Source organism: Candoia aspera, chromosome 1, assembly GCF_035149785.1.
Source record: "Candoia aspera isolate rCanAsp1 chromosome 1, rCanAsp1.hap2, whole genome shotgun sequence".
NCBI lineage: Eukaryota > Metazoa > Chordata > Lepidosauria > Squamata > Boidae > Candoia > Candoia aspera.
The window spans coordinates 131,723,962-131,743,801 of NC_086153.1; the positions used below are offsets into that span (position 1 = coordinate 131,723,962).

General features: G+C 34.7%; 1 protein-coding gene across 1 annotated transcript in view; it reads left to right on the forward strand.

The window, feature by feature from the left end:
- CSMD1 (CUB and Sushi multiple domains 1) overlaps nt 1–19,840 on the forward strand; it is a 1,072,463-nt gene that overhangs the window by 623,043 nt on the left and 429,580 nt on the right. The window contains exon 7 of the mRNA XM_063298442.1: nt 3,667–3,779. Coding sequence (XP_063154512.1) covers nt 3,667–3,779 — 113 coding nt within the window. The remainder of the gene's footprint in view (nt 1–3,666; nt 3,780–19,840) is intronic.

Consider the following 19,840-nt stretch of genomic DNA (forward strand, 5'->3'; position numbering starts at 1 on the left):
ATCACTATCTTTGTGCTCCAGAAGAGCACAGTCATCAGCAAAAAGGGTTTCTTGAATGACTGTATGGAGGCACTTCATCTGTGCATTCAAGCGGTGGAGGTCAAAGAGAAACCCGTCCAGTTGGTACCTGATGTACACTCCCTCATTTATTCCAGTGGGTAGAGTAGAGATGTTCTTCAGCAGAGCAGTTTTGATTGCAAAACCTACTCTGTGAGTCCTGTTGTTGGTCTGTGATTTCCCTTTCCAAAAGAACATATATCCACTCTCTGCTTCCTGCACTCAAAACAACAAACTGAAATATGTAAGGAATAAGTTCTGGAGAGACATCATCATATAAACATTAACCAAACAGTGTTGTATCAGTTCATCTGCAAGGATGTTCACAAGATGTCTGTTTTATATTAGGCTTTTCCATGCAAACAGTCCATGGATATGATTTATGATATTATTCCCATCAGGATTTATGTATTTGTAAATAGGCTTCAGTGTACCTACAGGTACCAAAGTAGGTCATGGCTCCATTATATTAATCACAGTGCCAAGTATATAGTAAGCAAAAGTCCTCCAGGTTAAAAAGAAAAAGAAATGAACCCTTTACACAAGCAAGAGACAAATAGAAAGGAAAATAAAGACACCAAAGGTGAATTAGCTTGGATAGCACAGAATCAAGTCATTCTACACTTCAGCCTGCAGATGGAGGTTTTATTACTACCTCATATTTTTATGGGGAAAGGAAGTAAAATGCATGGACTTGCACATGTGTTCAGTGATTTGTGAACATGAAAACTTTTTCATCCCTCCCTCCTTCTCTCCCTCTCTTTTTCTATCTATCACACACAGAGAGAGCACTGCATTTGGATAAAGTAAGGAACTGTTGATTCTAAAGTGGGAAGGACTAGTTTAAACAATCTTCAAGCTGAAAGTTAGACTTTTTCTTTACACTTACTTGTGCTCTCACGTTACAAAAAGAAAGGCATTTTGCTTCGTGTTTTCATCATCTGCATTTACTGATCTTTTTACTGATTTACTGATTTACTGATACATCATCTGCATTTACCACTGGTTCAAACATGGAGATAGTAAAAGATGGAGATTTGGGAAGTTAGGAGTGTCATGTAAGGATAACTGAAAAGATGGAAATGGTGGGATAGACACTGCTATCTCTAAGTTGGGAGTGATTGAGTGATTTACTGGATTTATGGTCAAAGACCAAAATAAAATATAGATACCATGTGAACCATATAAACCAATAAATGCCCAGTCATTGAAAGTCGGGCAGCAGACGAGTTTAATAGTAATAAATTATTAAACAAACTGAGGAATGAAGCCATGTTTTCCTGCCAGTCTAAGGAGAAGGAAGTGGAAGGGTAGCTACAGAGATTTACTCAAAATGGCTTCAAGAATAGCTAAAACCTGTGCTTGCCTCAAGATCTTTGGCAACAACTTCCCCAAAGGGCTCTTTATTCTCTACTAGACCACAATTTTGGGCATGAAACATAGTGTATTGAGAGATCATGTAACAGTGGAAACAAAGAGCTCACAGGTGTGCAGTTTATTGAGTTACTGCTATTGTGTATCATTAGTGTTATTTGTATGGTTACGCATTTGCGAAGTTATTTGCCTGTCTTATAGCTGATGGTGAAGGCGGGTCACACTGAATCTGTATAGGCCTGGGTTCTGGTCTGTTTAATCCTAGCTGAATAGTCTAACCAAAGTTATTTCCTAGTTGGGGGAAAAATTAGAAAACTTTCCCCAAAGTGGCCTAGCACTTTTCAGTGATGTAGCTGCATTCTTCTGACATGACTGTTCTGTTGTATCTATTGGTCTCTCCCCCAGTTATCTGATTATTGCTGCATAGAAGAATACGCATAAAGCAACTCTGATTCTCCTATTGTCTTATAAGCATAAGAATGCAAATAAGAGATGTTCAAGTGCAGAGTGTTAAACATAAAATAAATATCTCATTTACAAAAGCCATATTTTGATGTAATGATCAAGTAGGATACACTAAGAGTGTCTCCAGAAGTTCCTTTATCTTTTCCCTTGTGTGTCTGGTTTTGAAACTGAGATGCAGTATTTTAACCACTGTTTACTGAGCAATCACAGTGACTGTGTTCACACATAATGCTAAACCATAAAACATGGCTTAAAAGGCACAATGGCTTGGTTCACAAAAAAACCCACAAACCACCGCAGTACCAAACTACCTTTGACAAATGACTATCTCGTCCCTTGGAAATAAAATTATTTGCAAAAATGCTGAAGGTAAACATGTAAGAGCCAGTCATGGAAATTGTCATACATCACTAAGAAATAATATTATACAGGGGATCCCAATCTTTAAAAAGGGGCCCTTTATTTCAGTAAAGGGTGGGATAAAAAATATTAATAATTCACTTTTAAAACATATTATACATAATAATATATCTCGAAGGTCAAACCTTAATTTTATTACATGATTCATTTCCTTTCAGATTTATGTAAAGTGAAAGAAGATATTGCTAGCTTTCAGGCTTAAAAAGATGTGCATGAGGCCCAAATTACCATGGGAAAATTATGTTTTATATTGTTCTATTTTGTTCTTGATTTTATATTGTCCTATATATTTACGCACTTTATGATTTTAACCTTTGTTTTATGAAAAACAGCCAGTAAATAAATGAACTGTGGAGTTTAATAGGATGACTAATAGGTGATAGCAAAGACTTAGCATTTTTTGTTGCTCTAAATGACTTGTCTTGTTTGTTTTACTGCACTACCAGATATAGGGCTTTTTTAAAAATCTTCCTTTATTGAGTATGTTTATATGCAGATGTAGTCACTGCATTTCTTTTGATGGAGTTATTTCAGGGATACAGTTCTTTGGATCTAACATTAAATTGCTGATTTCTTAAAGCTGAAATAAAACATTTTCTTCCAAATGTAGTTCTATTTTTTTTCAGGGTTGCTAGACACACTTACCTCCATGGCTTTTTACTAAATGCAACTAATTTTTACTTTCGTGAATCAAACCAGTATAGCCAACGATTTTGGGTCACATTTTGCAATAATAGGTGTAATCTCATATTACACCTCTTCAGTATGAGTAATCTCATATTGGAGACTCAGCTATATGAATAGAAGAGTCACACTTTTGGAATATTCCAAATTCCTTACCCATTTATTTTTATGTTTGATATGTCTAATAAGGTATTCTCCAAATAAACATTTTGTTCATAAAGTTAAGTCTTATATAGCAAAATGTGCAAGATGTTTTAGTTCACTTAATGATCTGCTTTAATATAATATTAAATTCTTTCAACAACAGATATAACACATTTTATTATGTAAAGTTAGATTATTTGTGGATGAAACTATTATTTTGAGGAGAACTAGAAAATTCAAATTGGCTGTCTGTGGGTACGTTTTCCATGATGCACTTGCATAAATGAGATGCTTCATTTCAGCACAACAATTATATCAGTATTATTTAAATATATAATTAAAAAGTACAATAGTGTCAGGATAGTCCAGAATGATACTCCAGATATATTGAGAATATAGTATGTCAATTCATGCTGAGTATGTATTGCTTTCTAAACTGCACTCTACCAAAATAATGAAACTAAATTGGTATTTGCTTCAGTATTTTTAAGTGAACATGTTTTGTTTTGTTTTGCTTTTTAGGTTGACTGGCATGAATCTGCCTTCACCTGTTATCAGCAGTAAAAACTGGTTACGGCTCCATTTCACTTCTGACAGTAATCATAGGCGGAAAGGATTTAATGCTCAGTTCCAAGGTAAGAATTACATAGGACTGTGTCAGAAGGAATCTATTTTTCCAAACCTAGTAGAATAAATGTTGAGACTGAAATGCTGTCCTTAGATACTATCCATCTGGGAAGCAGATCCTTGCAAACATGGACTGGCAGACATTCTCACTCAAAACATGGAACCCAGCTAAATTCTGTTTCAGAGGCCTGTGATTTCTGCTGTATTTCTTTTAAAATTAATTCCCATGACATAGCCATATGTCCTTTTCTTGGCCTTTTTTGTGTGATCTTTTTAAGCCTTTTGCCAGATGATAGAGGTACGAGGCAGAAGTGGCTAAAAAGGCAAGGCTCCTCAGATTAAACATGATTTGTTTTTCCCCAAACTCCTCATTATCCTTGACAGCAGCCTTGTTTCTATGTCCAACTCATTCCCTCTGCATGAGAGAGAAGTGGGAATCTGAACTCATTCAATAGTACAATGAGTTGGTACTTGTGATTGCTTTATCCCATTTGTCTCTACTGAAACACAAAATAAATTTCCTAAAAATCTTTGGTAAGAATGTTTATGAAGACTGGTATAAAATGACAAATGCCATAACATTTACCTGGAAGACTTCCAAATGCATATAGAGTGTAGCACAACACAGGATCAAGCAATGTGTTGAATTAAAAAAATGTAGACTGTTTTGTTTTTATATTCTAAAATAAATGTTGGGGGGGCAATCCATTTCAGTGTGACTAGAAAAAGGAATTAGATAATTTTCCCTGAATTACTTGGTATTTCAAACCACCATTGTACAGGTATTTTTTTTTAAAAATAATGTGGAAAAGCCTCTAGTTGGCATTCAAAGGAACTGGTTTGGAGGTGGGGTTGAGAATCAGGAAGCTGGAATAGAGGTTTAAATGTGGACGTTGTAGCCTGAATAGAGGGATTTGGGACAACAAATTATTTGGATAAATGTAAGGGCTTATGCATGCTACATATTTTAAATAATGACTGGGTTTATCCATCTTACCAAACCATAGTTTAACCATTAGTTACTGAATAGACCACAGTTGGATAGGTTCATATAAAATGATGTTATAAACCATGGTTGACATGCCATTAGGTCTGTACAATGGACCAATTTAAAATAAATAAACCATGATGCAGAAACCAAACCACTATGCAATTTTGTCTAAAGCTTAAAGAAGAACCAGAGGAATATTATGCTCCCTTTAAGGTAATCCTCACTAAGGAGTCTCTGGCTAACTCCAGAGCATCTCATAGCCAACTGAATATTCATATATATCTATATATATAACTATATATATAGCTGTAGCTGTAGTTATAGCTATTAGTGCTCCATGGCTTTGTATTATCGGTTTTACTAATCAGAACTTGGCATGAATTGGGAAGCTGGACAATTGAACTTTGAGTAGGAGTATAGTATACAAACAAATAAATGGTTACAGAGGAAAGTTTCCTAAATTCTAGTGGCTTTCCTGATCTTAATATATTCTTATTATTTATATCCAAATGATTTATTTCTAATATTCAGTATTTGCCACTAGGAAATGCAATTCATAGGACAAAATACAATTCACAGTTTGGAATACTAGATGGATTTTTCTGGACCACTTCATTAAATTTTTGTTGTACTGTGGAATATGAGTTTCAGAGCTATTACTCTTCATATATGTCCACAAGGATACTTAAGGGGGAAAAAAAGGCATTTTTTAAATCAATAGAATTTTTTATTGATTTTCCCCATCTAACTGATAAATGCCTTCTTCAGAATCAAATTTGTGATTAAATTAGAGAGAAAATTAGAGAAAAAATTCTAAATCTGTAAGTAGCTTTTAGTGTATACTGACTTATAATGGAAGCCTATCAGTTGTTTTAATCAGTGGTGTCATCAAAGTGAATAACCAAAACTCATGAGGAACAGTAGATATAACATGTTATTTAATCCTCCCAGGAACTGTTGCTTGCTTATGATTAACATAACTCTCCACTTCATTGGACTGACCTCTGATAATCCTAGGACTTCACTGTATTGAAAAACTTGTATTTTGACTACTTTTGAAATAAATAAAGCCCTATGTAAATAGAAATAGTTCTATTTTTTGCAATTATTTATTTTTTAACCTATCTTCTTTCCCTAAAATCAGCAGCTCAGGTGCAGGAAAAACAAACAAACCACTTTTTAAAGCTACAGTCTGCTTTTCTGAAAGTTAAAAGCACATTTTCTTGCAAAGTCCCAACTTAAATGCAGGAAAAACTTTTAAAGCTTGTTTTTTTTTCCTTTTTCTGAAAGTTAAATGCCGAAGAATATTTTCCAGAGTTGAACTGGAAACACACACACACCCCTTCTAACAAGCAATGAAAAAGTGAACATCGTGAGCAAACCCTATTTTGAGCCTTTCCAGAAGAAGATAAAATTTAGTAAAAAGAAAAAAAAAAAAACACCTTTAAACTCCTGTGTACAGAAGGTTTAAGTATAGGTCTGCAGCTGGGCAGAGATAAACTCTCACAATGACTGCAGACATGTGCAAAACACATCCTGCAAGAGGAGGTTTGTTATGAGTCTGGGCATGTCCCTGGAGCTGGGGTTTCCTGTAGGTGTCAGCAAGATACTCTCCATGAGTACAGTCAACTTTATAAAGTCCACCAGCTGTAAACTGGGTTCCCAATGTCTCACCCCTAAATTTCAGAATCAGCTCAATCCTAGCCTGGTGGCTCTGTGTAATGAGAAGGTCTTCCACAAGAACATCCAGCACATTAAACAGTGACTCTATATGGTGGTTGGTCAGGTCACTTGACCGCCATCATCAATATCTTCATGCTCTTGCAACACAAGTCCATCAGGATAATATCTAAGTACTTATATCAGCTGCATTGATTGTCAAAAAGTTCTTAGCACTGAAATGGTACAAGTGGCTGCATTTAAAAAAAAAATCTTCATATTGTAAAAATCACATATGCTCCTGTCTTTATATTTTATTTTGAGGTCACAAACTAATTGCATCAAACCTAAATTCTTAACACCTTTGTAAAACCAATCAGACCCAAGAAGCCTGCTTTGGATATTAACATGCTTCAATTCAATTAAATTGTATCTGACTGTTTTATAGTCTTAGACCATTAAACAGGGTTAGCAAAAGAAATAATAGAACAAATTTTGTTTTAAATATAAATATATTTTATTATAAAATTCAAGGGGAGAATATTAACATTTTCCTGTAGTTGACGGGATTAACAGTTTGACTTCCCATCCTTTTCAAACTAACAGGCAATTCAGCCTCATTACTAAAAGTGGATTAGTGTCCTCCTCAACATCTGAAGGTCGTCATTTCAACAAAAGTGTCTTATGTGAGATATAATTTATTCTGCCTGGTGGAAATATTTATGATGATCTAAAGGGCCTCTGTTTCAGTGTAACCATCAACTTCTTCTTGGTCACATGCATAACTCAACAGACAATGATGAAGCATTTTTAATCATACCGGCTCCCAGAAGCTGTGTCATGCTAATATTTGGAGCTTTTTTTCATTTTCTAAAAATAACACAAAATAAAATAAAATTAGGATTCTGGGTTTAGAACTAACCTGAGGTATTTTTCTTAATCTTCATACTTAATGCTTGCTGTATTGCAAAACCTACAGTAATAAGGCAGTATAACTCTATGATTACATGGTTCAGGAGTATGGGGTCATTTCTCCTGACCATTCAGCTTGTAGGCTCAGGAATAAATTTTGTATCAAATAAACCACCTGCAATGCTGCTTGGAAAAAGGCCCCTACTTTTCCCCAGGCAGGCCAGAACATGTAGCCAGTACCCCTTTTACTAAGTAACAGAATTTAACCTTTGTAGATTATGTTCCGAGCATGTCTGGAGCAGTTCCCAGACATATAATTGACCTCACCTTGTAGGACACACTTTTCATAGGCCTGCAATTGTGAAAGTATGTTTGTCCTCAGTCAGAGACATGTAGTTAGGTCTTCATGTATAGGAGTTTAACATTTTAAACTAGCTACAGTATTGTTTTCCTTCAGAATGCTTCAAAATAGGGTTTCCTTGGTATATTCATTTTTAATTTGCTTCCTGGAGAGTTGGAGATGGTTTTGTGTGTGTTTGTGTGTAGAGGGAGGGCAGTTAAATTTGCAAAAATATATGCATGAATTTAACTTTCACAAAACAGGCTGTATTTTACAAATTCTTCCCTCTTTCCCCTCCCCCCATATTTAAGATATTGATTTTAAAATCTCAGAGAAAGTAAATCTTAATTAGCGATCTATGTATTTCAAAAGTAGTCAAAACAGAGTGTTACAAAACATATATTTTTCAGTACAGTACAGCCCCAGGGTTACCAGATGCTGTCAGCCTTCCCAGGTATACCAGACAGGAAACACAACCAGATGAGCTAATTCTAATTTATTGTAAGGCTACATTAACAGAATCTTGCAAATCTGGAAGTATAAATCTCCTGCCATCTTCTTTGCTGCCTGGGAAGCTAGGGAGGGTCCCTTCTGAGCCTCTTTCTCCACCCATTATTTATGCAGCTGCAGGCTATGCCCTCACTTATCTGACCGGTCCCTAGGCAGCCTCTCTTTGCCCCGTCTTTCAAGGTCTTTCTCACATACGGTACCAATACAGATGCAAACAAGTGGAGGGTTATGTTAATCATTAACTCCAGGGCTGGCAAGACGCCTTTCCCAAGGGGATTAGATAACATATTAGATCCAGTAGGGTTTGTGATCTGGTGACATCTGCACAACGAGTTGTGATTATTTACTCTGATGATCACTGATTAAAACTACTGATACTCATTGTTAGATTTTTATCCCATCATTTTTGACTTTTGGTTTACTCATGGCAGTGTGCATACCTCATGCTCCCTCCTCCTATTTTCCTTACAACAACCCCTGTGAGGTGGGTTGGGCTGAGAGTGAGTGACTGGCCCAAAGTCACCCCATTTGCCTTCATTCCTAAGGGAGGACTAGAACTTTGTAACCAAGCACCTTAGCCACTACACCATACTAGCTCTTTTAAAGCCTTATAGATTATAAAATTATACCAAACTGACTCTTTTATAATCTTATAAATTATAAATTATATTTATTTATAGGTTATAAATTAGTATACACTATAACTACTTATGTATCACTGTAAAAAATGGCATTTATTTCCCAGTGAACAGACCTAAGGCTGAATCATTAAAATAGGTAAGATTAAAATTATGATTCAAGAAAATAGGACATTTCCAATTAATTTTTATGTGTATATTAATGAATTTTACGTATTGAAGTAGCACCTGACTGATAGTCCTGTTGATTATCTGTAATAACACAATCACTGTGTATAAACCATTAGTCTGAAGTGTTTAGTGAACTCTATGGAATGTTGGTTTCCCTGAAGTCATATGGCTAAAATTATCTGAAACCACATGGAGGCCTCTTCATAAAACCTGCTTCTCATAGAGATTCAGATTTTATGGGACAACAAATATCTAAAATGGAATGAATGTCATCATGTTTATTAATACTGAAGAACACAGAGATAGACCAGTGAATGTTACAAGTCATTTAAATGGAATAGTTTGTCAACCACCCATATAGCAGACATATATTGATAATCCATTTAACTTATTTCCTTTCTTTTTACCCCACATTTCAGACAATAATTGTCTCCCAAAATGGGTCACAGCAACTAAAGTCTTAGAAGATAAAAACGAAAAAGATAAAAATAGGCGGGGAGAGAAGGGAAGGAAGGAGAGACTTCTTTAAGGCCAGAATGCAGTGGTCATCTACAAGCTAGCATTTTGCAGTTCAAGCTTGGCTACAATCCCTTGGTAGCATTCTTGTTGAAATAGCAATTGGTGTTTCCTGATAGATGAGGCCAGAATGCATTCCCCTCAGCTCTCTAACTTAGAGCAACTGTCAATAGTGCAGCATCTTGGATGGACAGGCTGTTTTTTTCTTCCTGGATGATGTCAGGGCAAGGTTGGTCTTACTCATGCTGTGACATTTTTCTTGGGAGGCTGGAAGTTGATGGGGACACAATCGTATGTCATGGTCAGAGATTAAAGCGTGTGTGTGTGTGTGTGTGTGTATATATATATATACACATATATACACACATATATACACACACATATACACACACACACACACACATATATATATATATATTGATGCTGTGCAGCACTTTCAATTCAGACTCCAAAAAGCAAGCATGGCATCTGTCTGCAGCCGTATAAAATAGCCACTCCTTTTCCTGGTTTTCCATACTTGCTTTAGGAGGTTGCTGAGACATGCTTCCTCATGCTCTGAATAACTTTTTGGAGATTAAATCTGAGGCTGGATAGTCCTAGAGAATATTGACTATATTTCAAATTAGTTCAGTGCTTGCCTGTGTTCACCAAATTACTGATGTTCATTAAAATGTATGCACTGACTGCAATTCTGAGCACAGGTTAATCTTGCTAAGTTTGTTAAATTCAGTGGAACTGAATCAACCTATGTGCAGATTTGCAGCTGGAATGGTTTAACAAAATAAAACAAAGCCACGAATGACCCAGATTTGAAGTGTTTAGGACCATGCAGTCTCTCTTTAGATAGATGGCAATCTTTGTATTTCTATTTGATGAACAAAGAATCATTATTTCTTTATGGGAGAACAAGCATATCATAGCAAATTGTAGGACTAATAGTCCTAAGCAAGCCATCTGATCTAAAATGGCTATGCAGGATTAATTTAGTTTCAGATATTTGAAAGATTGATTAAAAGAGATTAAACTACTGTTCTGGCTGTGCTTTTGTAGGATGCACTTACCAGTGAAGGTTGTAATCTTGAGAATTTATCTTTTATTCAATATTGCTTTTCCTATGCAATAGCCCTGAAGCTAATTGAAAGTGAAATGATACCTATTGTTGGTTGCTCTTAAGACACAAATTTCAGCTTTGGTTTGAAAAAGGTTGTTCAAGATAAAACTGGTTTGCCTGGGTTATTTCTGAGTTTGTACCTTTTTCCTAGACACATACACCTATGATAATAATCAAAGGTAATATTTGGTGGCCAATTGTGGTTTTCTGCTTTGTTGGGAAGCATTACCTTTGCGCCTTTGGAGACAGGGAAGGTGGGAGAAAAAAACCGAATAGTGTGTTGAAGAGACAGAATCAGATTTCAAGACTGAGGGTAGGACAACATAATTGGAAGAGCTGTGAGTAAAAATGTAATTACAGCAGTAACATCTTTTTGAGGGAATCTTTTCAAGTGGTCTCACATATTAAGAAGCTGTTATATAGCCTAAAACAGAAGGTGAATGCAAATAATGTATAGGGCCCAGATTTTCCCTTAAGATCCCATAATCATTAGTACATAATCTAGACTGTTCTCTCTTAGATATCCTCCCTCTCCACACTAATGACTGACAAATTTTATATAAAAAGCCCTTTTGTGGTCTTATTTCCAGTTTTTCATACTTTTCCAAACCAGAAATATATCCCTGTCTCCTTAATGACTGAATTATGCATGCAAAGTCCTGTCATTTAGGCAAAAGTGGTTGGATTTATAACCAAACTTTTTTTTTTCTCATTTGTGCATCAAGCAGGTTCAGTGAAAATCTATTAACAGGAACAATCCTAAATGAGAATACTCACCCACATACCTTGATTGAAGAATGCTGTCTACTAAATATTTAGTATAGTTAGGATTTAGGATTACCTGCCGTGATGATTAGGGACCTCTGACATCAGAGGCCTTGAAGATCTGTCTACACAATAAAAGGAAGTAAAAAAAAAAGTACTGCTATGTTATCTTCCTTTCAATTTTTTTTCTTTTAATTTACGTATTCACTAACATTGAAGTCAATAGGAGGGTATTCATTTACACCAATTTCACGGCTGGAATATATAAGAAGTAATTAAGAATTGTGTCCCAGACCTGTAGTTCTCTGCAGGAGAGGGCACATGCAAATAATGAGGCATACATTGTTATGTTAATCACATGACTTATATACTTGCATCCAAGTCAGAACACAAATATGAAAGGTTGGCATTTGTCTTTGTGGTTTATACTGAAGCATCTCAATTGATCTGCATGTCACAACTCCTGGTTTTCCTTTCTTTTTTTTCCCCTCCTGACATTGGATCTCTGACAGTAGGAATCTCTGGCCAAAAGTTCCCTCCCGGGAAAACAGAGGTCAATATGTAGGAAGGATTTATACATATGGAAAACATATGAGATAAAAATTATAGAAATGGGTGCATGTGCACACACACACCCCATACCATAAGAATGTAACACTTGGTAAGCAACTATATATAGCATGGTAGTGTTCTATATATGATACCTAGAACACTCTGTGGTATATACTGTATGTTACAAACTAGTATCAGCTGAGACATGTGGAAATTTATGTGCAATCTAAAGGGATTGCATTATCTGAAACATAACCTTAAAAAAAGCATTGATGTAGTCCAAGTGTTGCTATTGATTTAAATTAAAGTATTATTACCCTTGACTGATTTTGATTATGTGCATCAAAGCAGTGTTAATGATTAATGACCTCATTGGTTGCCCTTCTCTAGGGTGAACTGTTAACTATAAAACATCTTTAAAACATTGTCGAATATAATCTTATTAAGATTTTAAAATAAATATTAAAATTAATTATTATAATTAATATTGTATTACAATTAATACTGTATTGATATTGTTTTATATAAAAGACTATATACTTTAAAAATGGAATGTAACCTACTGATTTTGGGATATATTTTATCCTTAACTGCCTTCCAAGGAAGTGGTTCCCCTTACTACTACTATCTAATGTACAAGGAATTACATGTGGTTGCCCATAACATACTGTATGTACCAAAGGATACAAGTAGTCCTTGTTAGTGATGATAGTTGGGACCAGCAACTCAGTCATTAAGTGAAGCAGTCGCTAAGTGAAACTGCAGCTGTGCTTATTATCTTACTTCAGCTTTGCTTTGCTTTACAGACCTGCAAAGGTTGTAAATGCAAGAATTGGTTGTAAAGTTACTTCTTCATCACTGTTGCAACTGTGAATGGTTGCTAAATGAGGCAGTTGCTAAATGAGGACATTTGTATACCTTAAATGTATTACTTCTCCAGCACAGATAGGATGAAAACTAATCTTTTTGAAACATTTTTGAGGGGACTGATAGATCTAAAGGATTTTTTCCCCTGAAACATATTTGAACATATTTGAAATTCATTTTCACAACATTAATTAAGGGTATCTTAAGCTACCTCTTAATATTCTTTGGGTAATACATTTTGAAAGGTTCTTGTCCATTAAACTGGATATTTTAGGTTTTGTATAATGACCTGACTATTAAAGACCTGAATAGTATTCATTTCTCTACAACTATCAGAATCTTTTTGCCAATTGACATAATCTTTGACACCCCAATTTATTGTATAAAGAGTCTTGTTATTTTATTTTAGTAGATTTAGAAATGATCAAGAAGTGGAAAGACAAACAATCTGAAAGATTTAAAGGCATATTAAGAGTCAATAAGAATTACAGAGTAACACTAGATTAGTACAGCATATTAAACTATCTGGTATCAATTGAGAACTTTATAACATTATTAAAATCAAGTCAATAAACAATAATTAACTATAGTGAAAGGTATAATATGAATGTCAAAATGAATAAAATCAAATGAAGCTTTAATATAGTCACAGACCAGCATAAAATCAAAATGAAGAATTATAAAGATTTCTTGCCCCCTGCCCCCCTGCTGAATTCTGTCTTTATTTAGCAAATCAGACATAAGCTCAGAGACTAATGTTAAAAGAAATGCAAACTTCAGATATGCTACAAGCCCATACATATTTTATCTCTTTTTCAAATATGAAGCTGTTTTTGAAATTGATGCATATTCCGACAACTTATATGTAATTCCAATGAAAAGCATAAAATGTTCTGGTAGCTGTTGCTTACACAGTGCTGCCTCGGTATATTTTGTGGGAATATAATGTTTGGTAATGTTTAATAGAAAAACAGCTGGTTGGAAATGGTATTCAGCCTTTAAAATGTATTTCATTTTATAATAAATAATTTTCTAGAATTATTAGACTTTACAATATTGGCACCAAGTATGAAAAAATACTCTGACCTGATTACTGAATTTTTAACATTTTTCAGAAATGAGTTATCTATTTTAGCAATTAATACTGGAATAATATACAGTCAAGAGAACATATTGTACTAGTTTTTTCTAATATTCATGGTGAATTTAATATTTGAATCATCTTCATATGATCATCATCAGCCCAACTCCCAGCAACTCTGGGCAGAAATATTTTGTTCCATGTCTCATTGTCCTTTTTAAATTCTGCATCCATTTAATCATAGAATTTAACTTGTTCTGTTTATAAATAATATTTTACTAGCAACTTGTAAATGTAAATGCCTTGATAAATATTCTGACTTTTGTATTATAAGTTTTCCACACTCACTCAAGTCTTCAAGTATGCTTCTTTGTTTTTGTAACTCTTTAGAACTATACTACCTATTTGGAGTTACTGTAATAAGTGAGGTAATTCTGACCATTCTGAAGAAAGAATCTCAAAAGTCTTTATTTAAATCTTGCAGTCTGTATGAGTTATTATCTCTCCACTGGTCAAATCTTTTTGTACTTTCTTGAAAATAAATATTTAATATTGAAGCAAGGGATGACAAATATGGACTAATTCTTTTTCTCTATTTGCCCCATACTTTTAATATTCCGCTTAAAATTAATTATCTCTTACAGGTGGTATATTTGTACTGAAACAAAGGTATTTCTGCAAACCATCTGGGAATCCCACTCCTTCAATAGACATAATTGAAACATAAAATAATATAATCTGCTTTGTCACCAAAATTAAGTAGCTGGTTTGATTAGCAATTTGGTACTGCCAATCCACCTTCTTTCAGATATTGTAAAATTTTAAGCTTAACCCTTAACCTTTGGACCATAAAGTTATTCATCTCTGCTACTCGTTTAATACCTTATTTTTACTTCTTATTGGAATCATTTGAAATAGGATTCATTTTTTTTCATTTTTTCTGCTGCAATTCTTCTTAACATAAGCTTTCTCCATCTTCAAATATCTGCCATTATACTTTTCCAAGTCTGTGAATAATTATTCTTAAATAAATCTTTGTTGTTTTTTGCTAAGTAAATTCCTAGGTACTTGACCTTTTTAACAGTAATATTAAATCCCATTATTTGCTGCAGATATTACTTTTCTTCTTCAAGTAAATTCCATGTAATAATTTGAGTCTTGTTTTTATTAATCCAATATCCTGATACTGAGCCATGTTGACGTATGTATTGCATTATCAATTCTAGAGATTCCTTTGGATGAGTAATTGTCAACAGAACATCATCTGCATATGATTTTGTTTTATGCTTCTCTTTTAATTTGCCAGTTTAATTGCTAGAATTTTATCTTCTGGGCCAATGGTTCTAATGCCAGTAGATATAAGGAAGGAAAAGGGGGAGTGCCTTGTCTTGTCTCCTTTGTTAAAATACACTTTTTGATCAAAGTCTGTTTATCAATATCTGGATTTCTTATTATGTATAAATGCTCTGTATCCATGTAAGTAAGTTGCACATTTGACCCTGATCTTCTTAAAGGTCAAAAATATAAAAGTCCATCCCAAATTATCAAAGACTTTCTCGTGCCTTTGTGATTTACATTGTCAATAATATTCAAATATATCTGATAAATTCTTCATGAATCTTTTTTGGACAAATCAGTCTGATCAGGATGTATTAATTCAATTAAAAAGCCACTTAATCTCTTTTCAAGTATTGCCATAAAAAACTTGTAATCTATGCTGAATAAATAGAAAGGTCTATATGACTCTGGATGAGTTGGATCATTTCCCTTTTTGTGAATCAAAGAAATAAAAGCTGCTTGCCATAAGGGAGGGAGTACATACTGAACTTCATTAATTACCTGAGTTAATGGTTTAATCAAAATTTCATGAAAGGTCTTATAATATATTGCAGAAAAATAATCTGGTCCTCTGTATTTGTTCAATTTCAATGTCTGTATTGCTTCTTTCATATCATCTTCTGTAATTGGTTTATTAAGACTTTGTTGATCTGTAGACAACCTTGACGGGTTTCAGCGTTCCACTGATATAAGCTTCATAGCATAAAGCAGGCAGGGCTTTATTTTCATAAGGTTGCCAAAATAACTCCAGAAATAAAGGAGCTGCTTTCTTAATTTTTTATGCCATTCTGTAGTTACTCCATCAGGTCCAGAGGCCTTTATGGATTTCATTTTATCTATAGTATCATAGATTTCTTGTAACATCAGAGAGTACCCAAACCACCCAATGGGCATCTGACATATTTGGAAGATTTACATTTTAAAAAAGCATCTATATACTTACTAGCAATATCAACATATAGTGACAATATATTTTATATTAAAAAAAAAAAAAAAGTTAATGTCATAATGTAATTTGTTTCCAAATAATTTCTTAATAAATATTACTTCACTTCATTGTAAAGATTTCAAACAAGATCTAAATATTTTTTAAAATTTTTTTCTCCCAATTGATTTTCAAAATAGTCTTTGAAAAAAGAATGTAAATTTAAGAGCATGATATGCTTCCTGAGTCTGTTTTGTGGCACATATGTTCAATGCTGCTTTTGATTCTACTCCAAGCTTTCTACATTGTGATTCATGCATCTTTTCCACAAAGAGTCTTAGGCTATCAATTTATCATTAATAAAATGCTTTAAATGTAACCCAACCTATTCCCAAATTAATTGAACCTCTATTTATTTGATAAAATATATTCATAGCATTCTTCTGTTGCTCCCCAGGCTGCAAATGTTCTAGCATGAGAGTATTAACAGACTATCTCCAACTGATTCCTTTCCCCCCGCCCCCCCAAAAAAACTCAATGATGTTACTACAAGTAGCGGTCAGAAATTAAAACTGAACCAATGTTGCATTTTTCAACTAAATCAACAATCAAATGTAATATTCAAAAACAATCCGATCTTGAACATGTGACATGTGGGATAGATTAAAAATATATGTTTTGCCTGTTTAATTCCAATAGGCATATGTATGTATGTATGTTTGTATGTATGCATGTATATTTTTAATCTTCCCCACATGGCACACGTTCAAGATCGCATTGTTTTTGAATATTACATTTGATTGTTAATTTAGTCTCCATATGGCCACTGAATTAATTTCCTGGATGTATGCATAAAGAATGTGGCGAGTCTGGAGGAAAAGGAGGTTTGTGGAAAGTTATCACTGTCCAGTAACAGAGCCACAACTACACTGAAGTCCTAGAAAACTATTATCAGATCTACCTGTAGCCCAAAAGATTAACAAATGAATCGTATAATACTGCAGGACATAAAAAGAAAGGTTTTATCCCTTGTCCAGCCATGAAATGAGCTTGATGGAACTTTCTATGCTTTTGTACCACTCAGGAAGATAGATCTGGAAATAGTTTATTTCCTTTGTATTTCAAATGTGTTGTCACTCTATTTATAATATTTTCTCTCAATCAGATCTCCAAAGAAATTAAATGACACCAGAAGATTGTGAAGACCTACAGTATATCTAGATGACAGAGGCTAGCGTGGAAGAAATTCAACTGCACACTTCGCTTATGTGCGTTGCCAAAGAAGCATGTGTAAAAGTGTAGGAATTATGTCACAGTAGTCTGTGATCCATGGCCTCCATCAAACTCAAATGTTTCCTTCATTGTATTTACTTCCTTCTTTATCAATTTTCAACCTAGTTTCCCACTGGTTCCAATTGCTTTCTTGGTGCCAGTGTGTTTATCATGAAGCCTCACATTCTCAGAACATTTTTTGATATAGCAAGAGAGGTCAAATTTCCTGTGCATACATGAGAGAGGATAGATAGAAGTTAAAATGGATTAACTTGCACTCAAATGCTGCACTCTGGTTCAAACACAAATCACTTCCAGAGTGGACTGTTTCAAACATATTTTTGATGGCTTCTGTTCAAGTCTCTTTATGCTATAAAAGAGAGAATCTGACCAAAGTTTTTTTCCTATTTCTTGACCTTAGATGCAATCCAAGGCTTCTTGGCAAGCCATCAGCTCTTTAGTTATTGTTTATCTTTTGCAAATAAAGCTGCAATTAATTTCTCATTTGCTTCAAGTTTGGCTTCTTGTTCTTTTAACTGCTTATCATATTGACTTTCCTTTCAATCTTAACAGCTTTATCATTAAATTCTAAGAGTCCCCAACTTAGCAATTGTAACATGACAAGAATCTTGAATGGGATTCAGTATGGGATAGATTTGCAAATGCAAAAAAAAAAATATGTGAGCATTAAAAACATACTTATCTTGGGTGATGCTCAGGCAGCCTTCTGGTGCTTTGAGATCCCTGGAGCCTTCAGGTAGTCCTGAAAGTGCAAGCAGTTAATGATGAAGTTATGTGTACACATAAATGCTGGTAGTTCACTTACTTTGCTTTCAGCCCTGGCCAGTGAAGATAGGCATCCCCAATTATTTTCCACGCAGATCTTGGGTTTAAATACGCTCCAATGTTGCAGCAATTAGTCTAGGATTAGTGATTCCTAGGCTACAAACCACAAAATGTTTCCTTTTTAAATATTATTCACTGTTGCCAATTAACAAAGAACAGATTACCGTGACAAAAAATGTTTGAATCATTATACATCAGCTGTTACCTGCCTCCTCTGTTTGACTACTTTGACGATTTCAGACCTTAACCAATTAATACTTCTGAAGTCAAACCCTAAATATAATCAAAGCCGTATTATATATGTATTTACTGAAACTCTTCAGTAAGGAAAAACTGTGCACAGAAGAAAAATAAAGTCTTCTGATAAAATACTTTTTTTTTCTCAAAAAGTCTGACAAACTTCCATCAATTTTGCAGTCATTGCAAACATCCATTCAGGCTACATTCCTGCATCAACTATCATATATTCTGAAAGCTTTTATATTTATACTTAGCCCCCCCCCCCCCATTCATTTTAGCTGAAGGGCACAATCCATACATTTCAAGAAATGTGTATGTGTTTCATTGGAGTATCATCCTCTACTAAATCAGAACAAATTTCTTATGAGTTACTCACTGTGGGGCTATTCGCTATAGTTCTGTGATAAAGTGTGAGTGAAATCAAATTAGTTGTTGAAATATGCTTTAGTTTTTCAGAGACAATCTCTCAAAAGTAAAAAGCAAGTGCAAAGATGAGAAAGCATTTGTTAAATCTACATACATTGCTTTTTTTAAAAAAAGGATTCAGGTTATTTACTCAGTGGTTTTATAATAGCGTAGCAACTGCTGTAACACAGAAGCCGGTCCTGAGTTGGGGAAGCTGATTCCCCATGGGATCTCAACTCCTTTGCAAATTTATTTTAAAGAAGCCTGCTGCTGAATCTTCCCCCAGCAGGGTGGGGGTAGGGAGCTCTAAGGGGCAATTGCTCCCTCTGATCTTGCTATCTAATAAGAGAGCTCTGACAGTTGGACAGCTTTGACCTTCATAATTGAGAAACAGCCTTCGGAAATATGAACCACATTACTCAGGTATGTAAGAACAAGTTGTGAAAAACTCTACGTAGTCTGAGCAGTCTTCTGAAAGCAAAAGTACATAAATTCCCTTCACATATATAACAGCACACATCAATACGAATAGCAGGACAACAATCAACCATGTATAGCAGTTGCTTTGCTCAAGTCTTAAATGTTGGGCCTAACGGAAAAGTACACCAGAAACCCTCCAGAAACATGTTAACATTATTCCCACTTCCTTTTCCAGAATTCTAGGCTTGGTTCAGCTTCCTCTTTTTCTCAGGGTGTTCTCCAATCCTCTCTAGGAAGTTTTCTCTCCTGATCTCTTCTCCTCTCAGATTCTCATTCATTCTCTGCTCCTCCAAGTTCTTTGTTACTTCAGTACTTCTCCAGCTTCCACTGGAATTGATCCTGTGCATGCAGCTTTCTCTTCTCCCACATAATGAGGCATCTGGTACCATTGCTTCTACCTCCTGCTGCTGTAGGGAAGAACATCTCTTCCAGGCTGCATTGCTCCAGTTT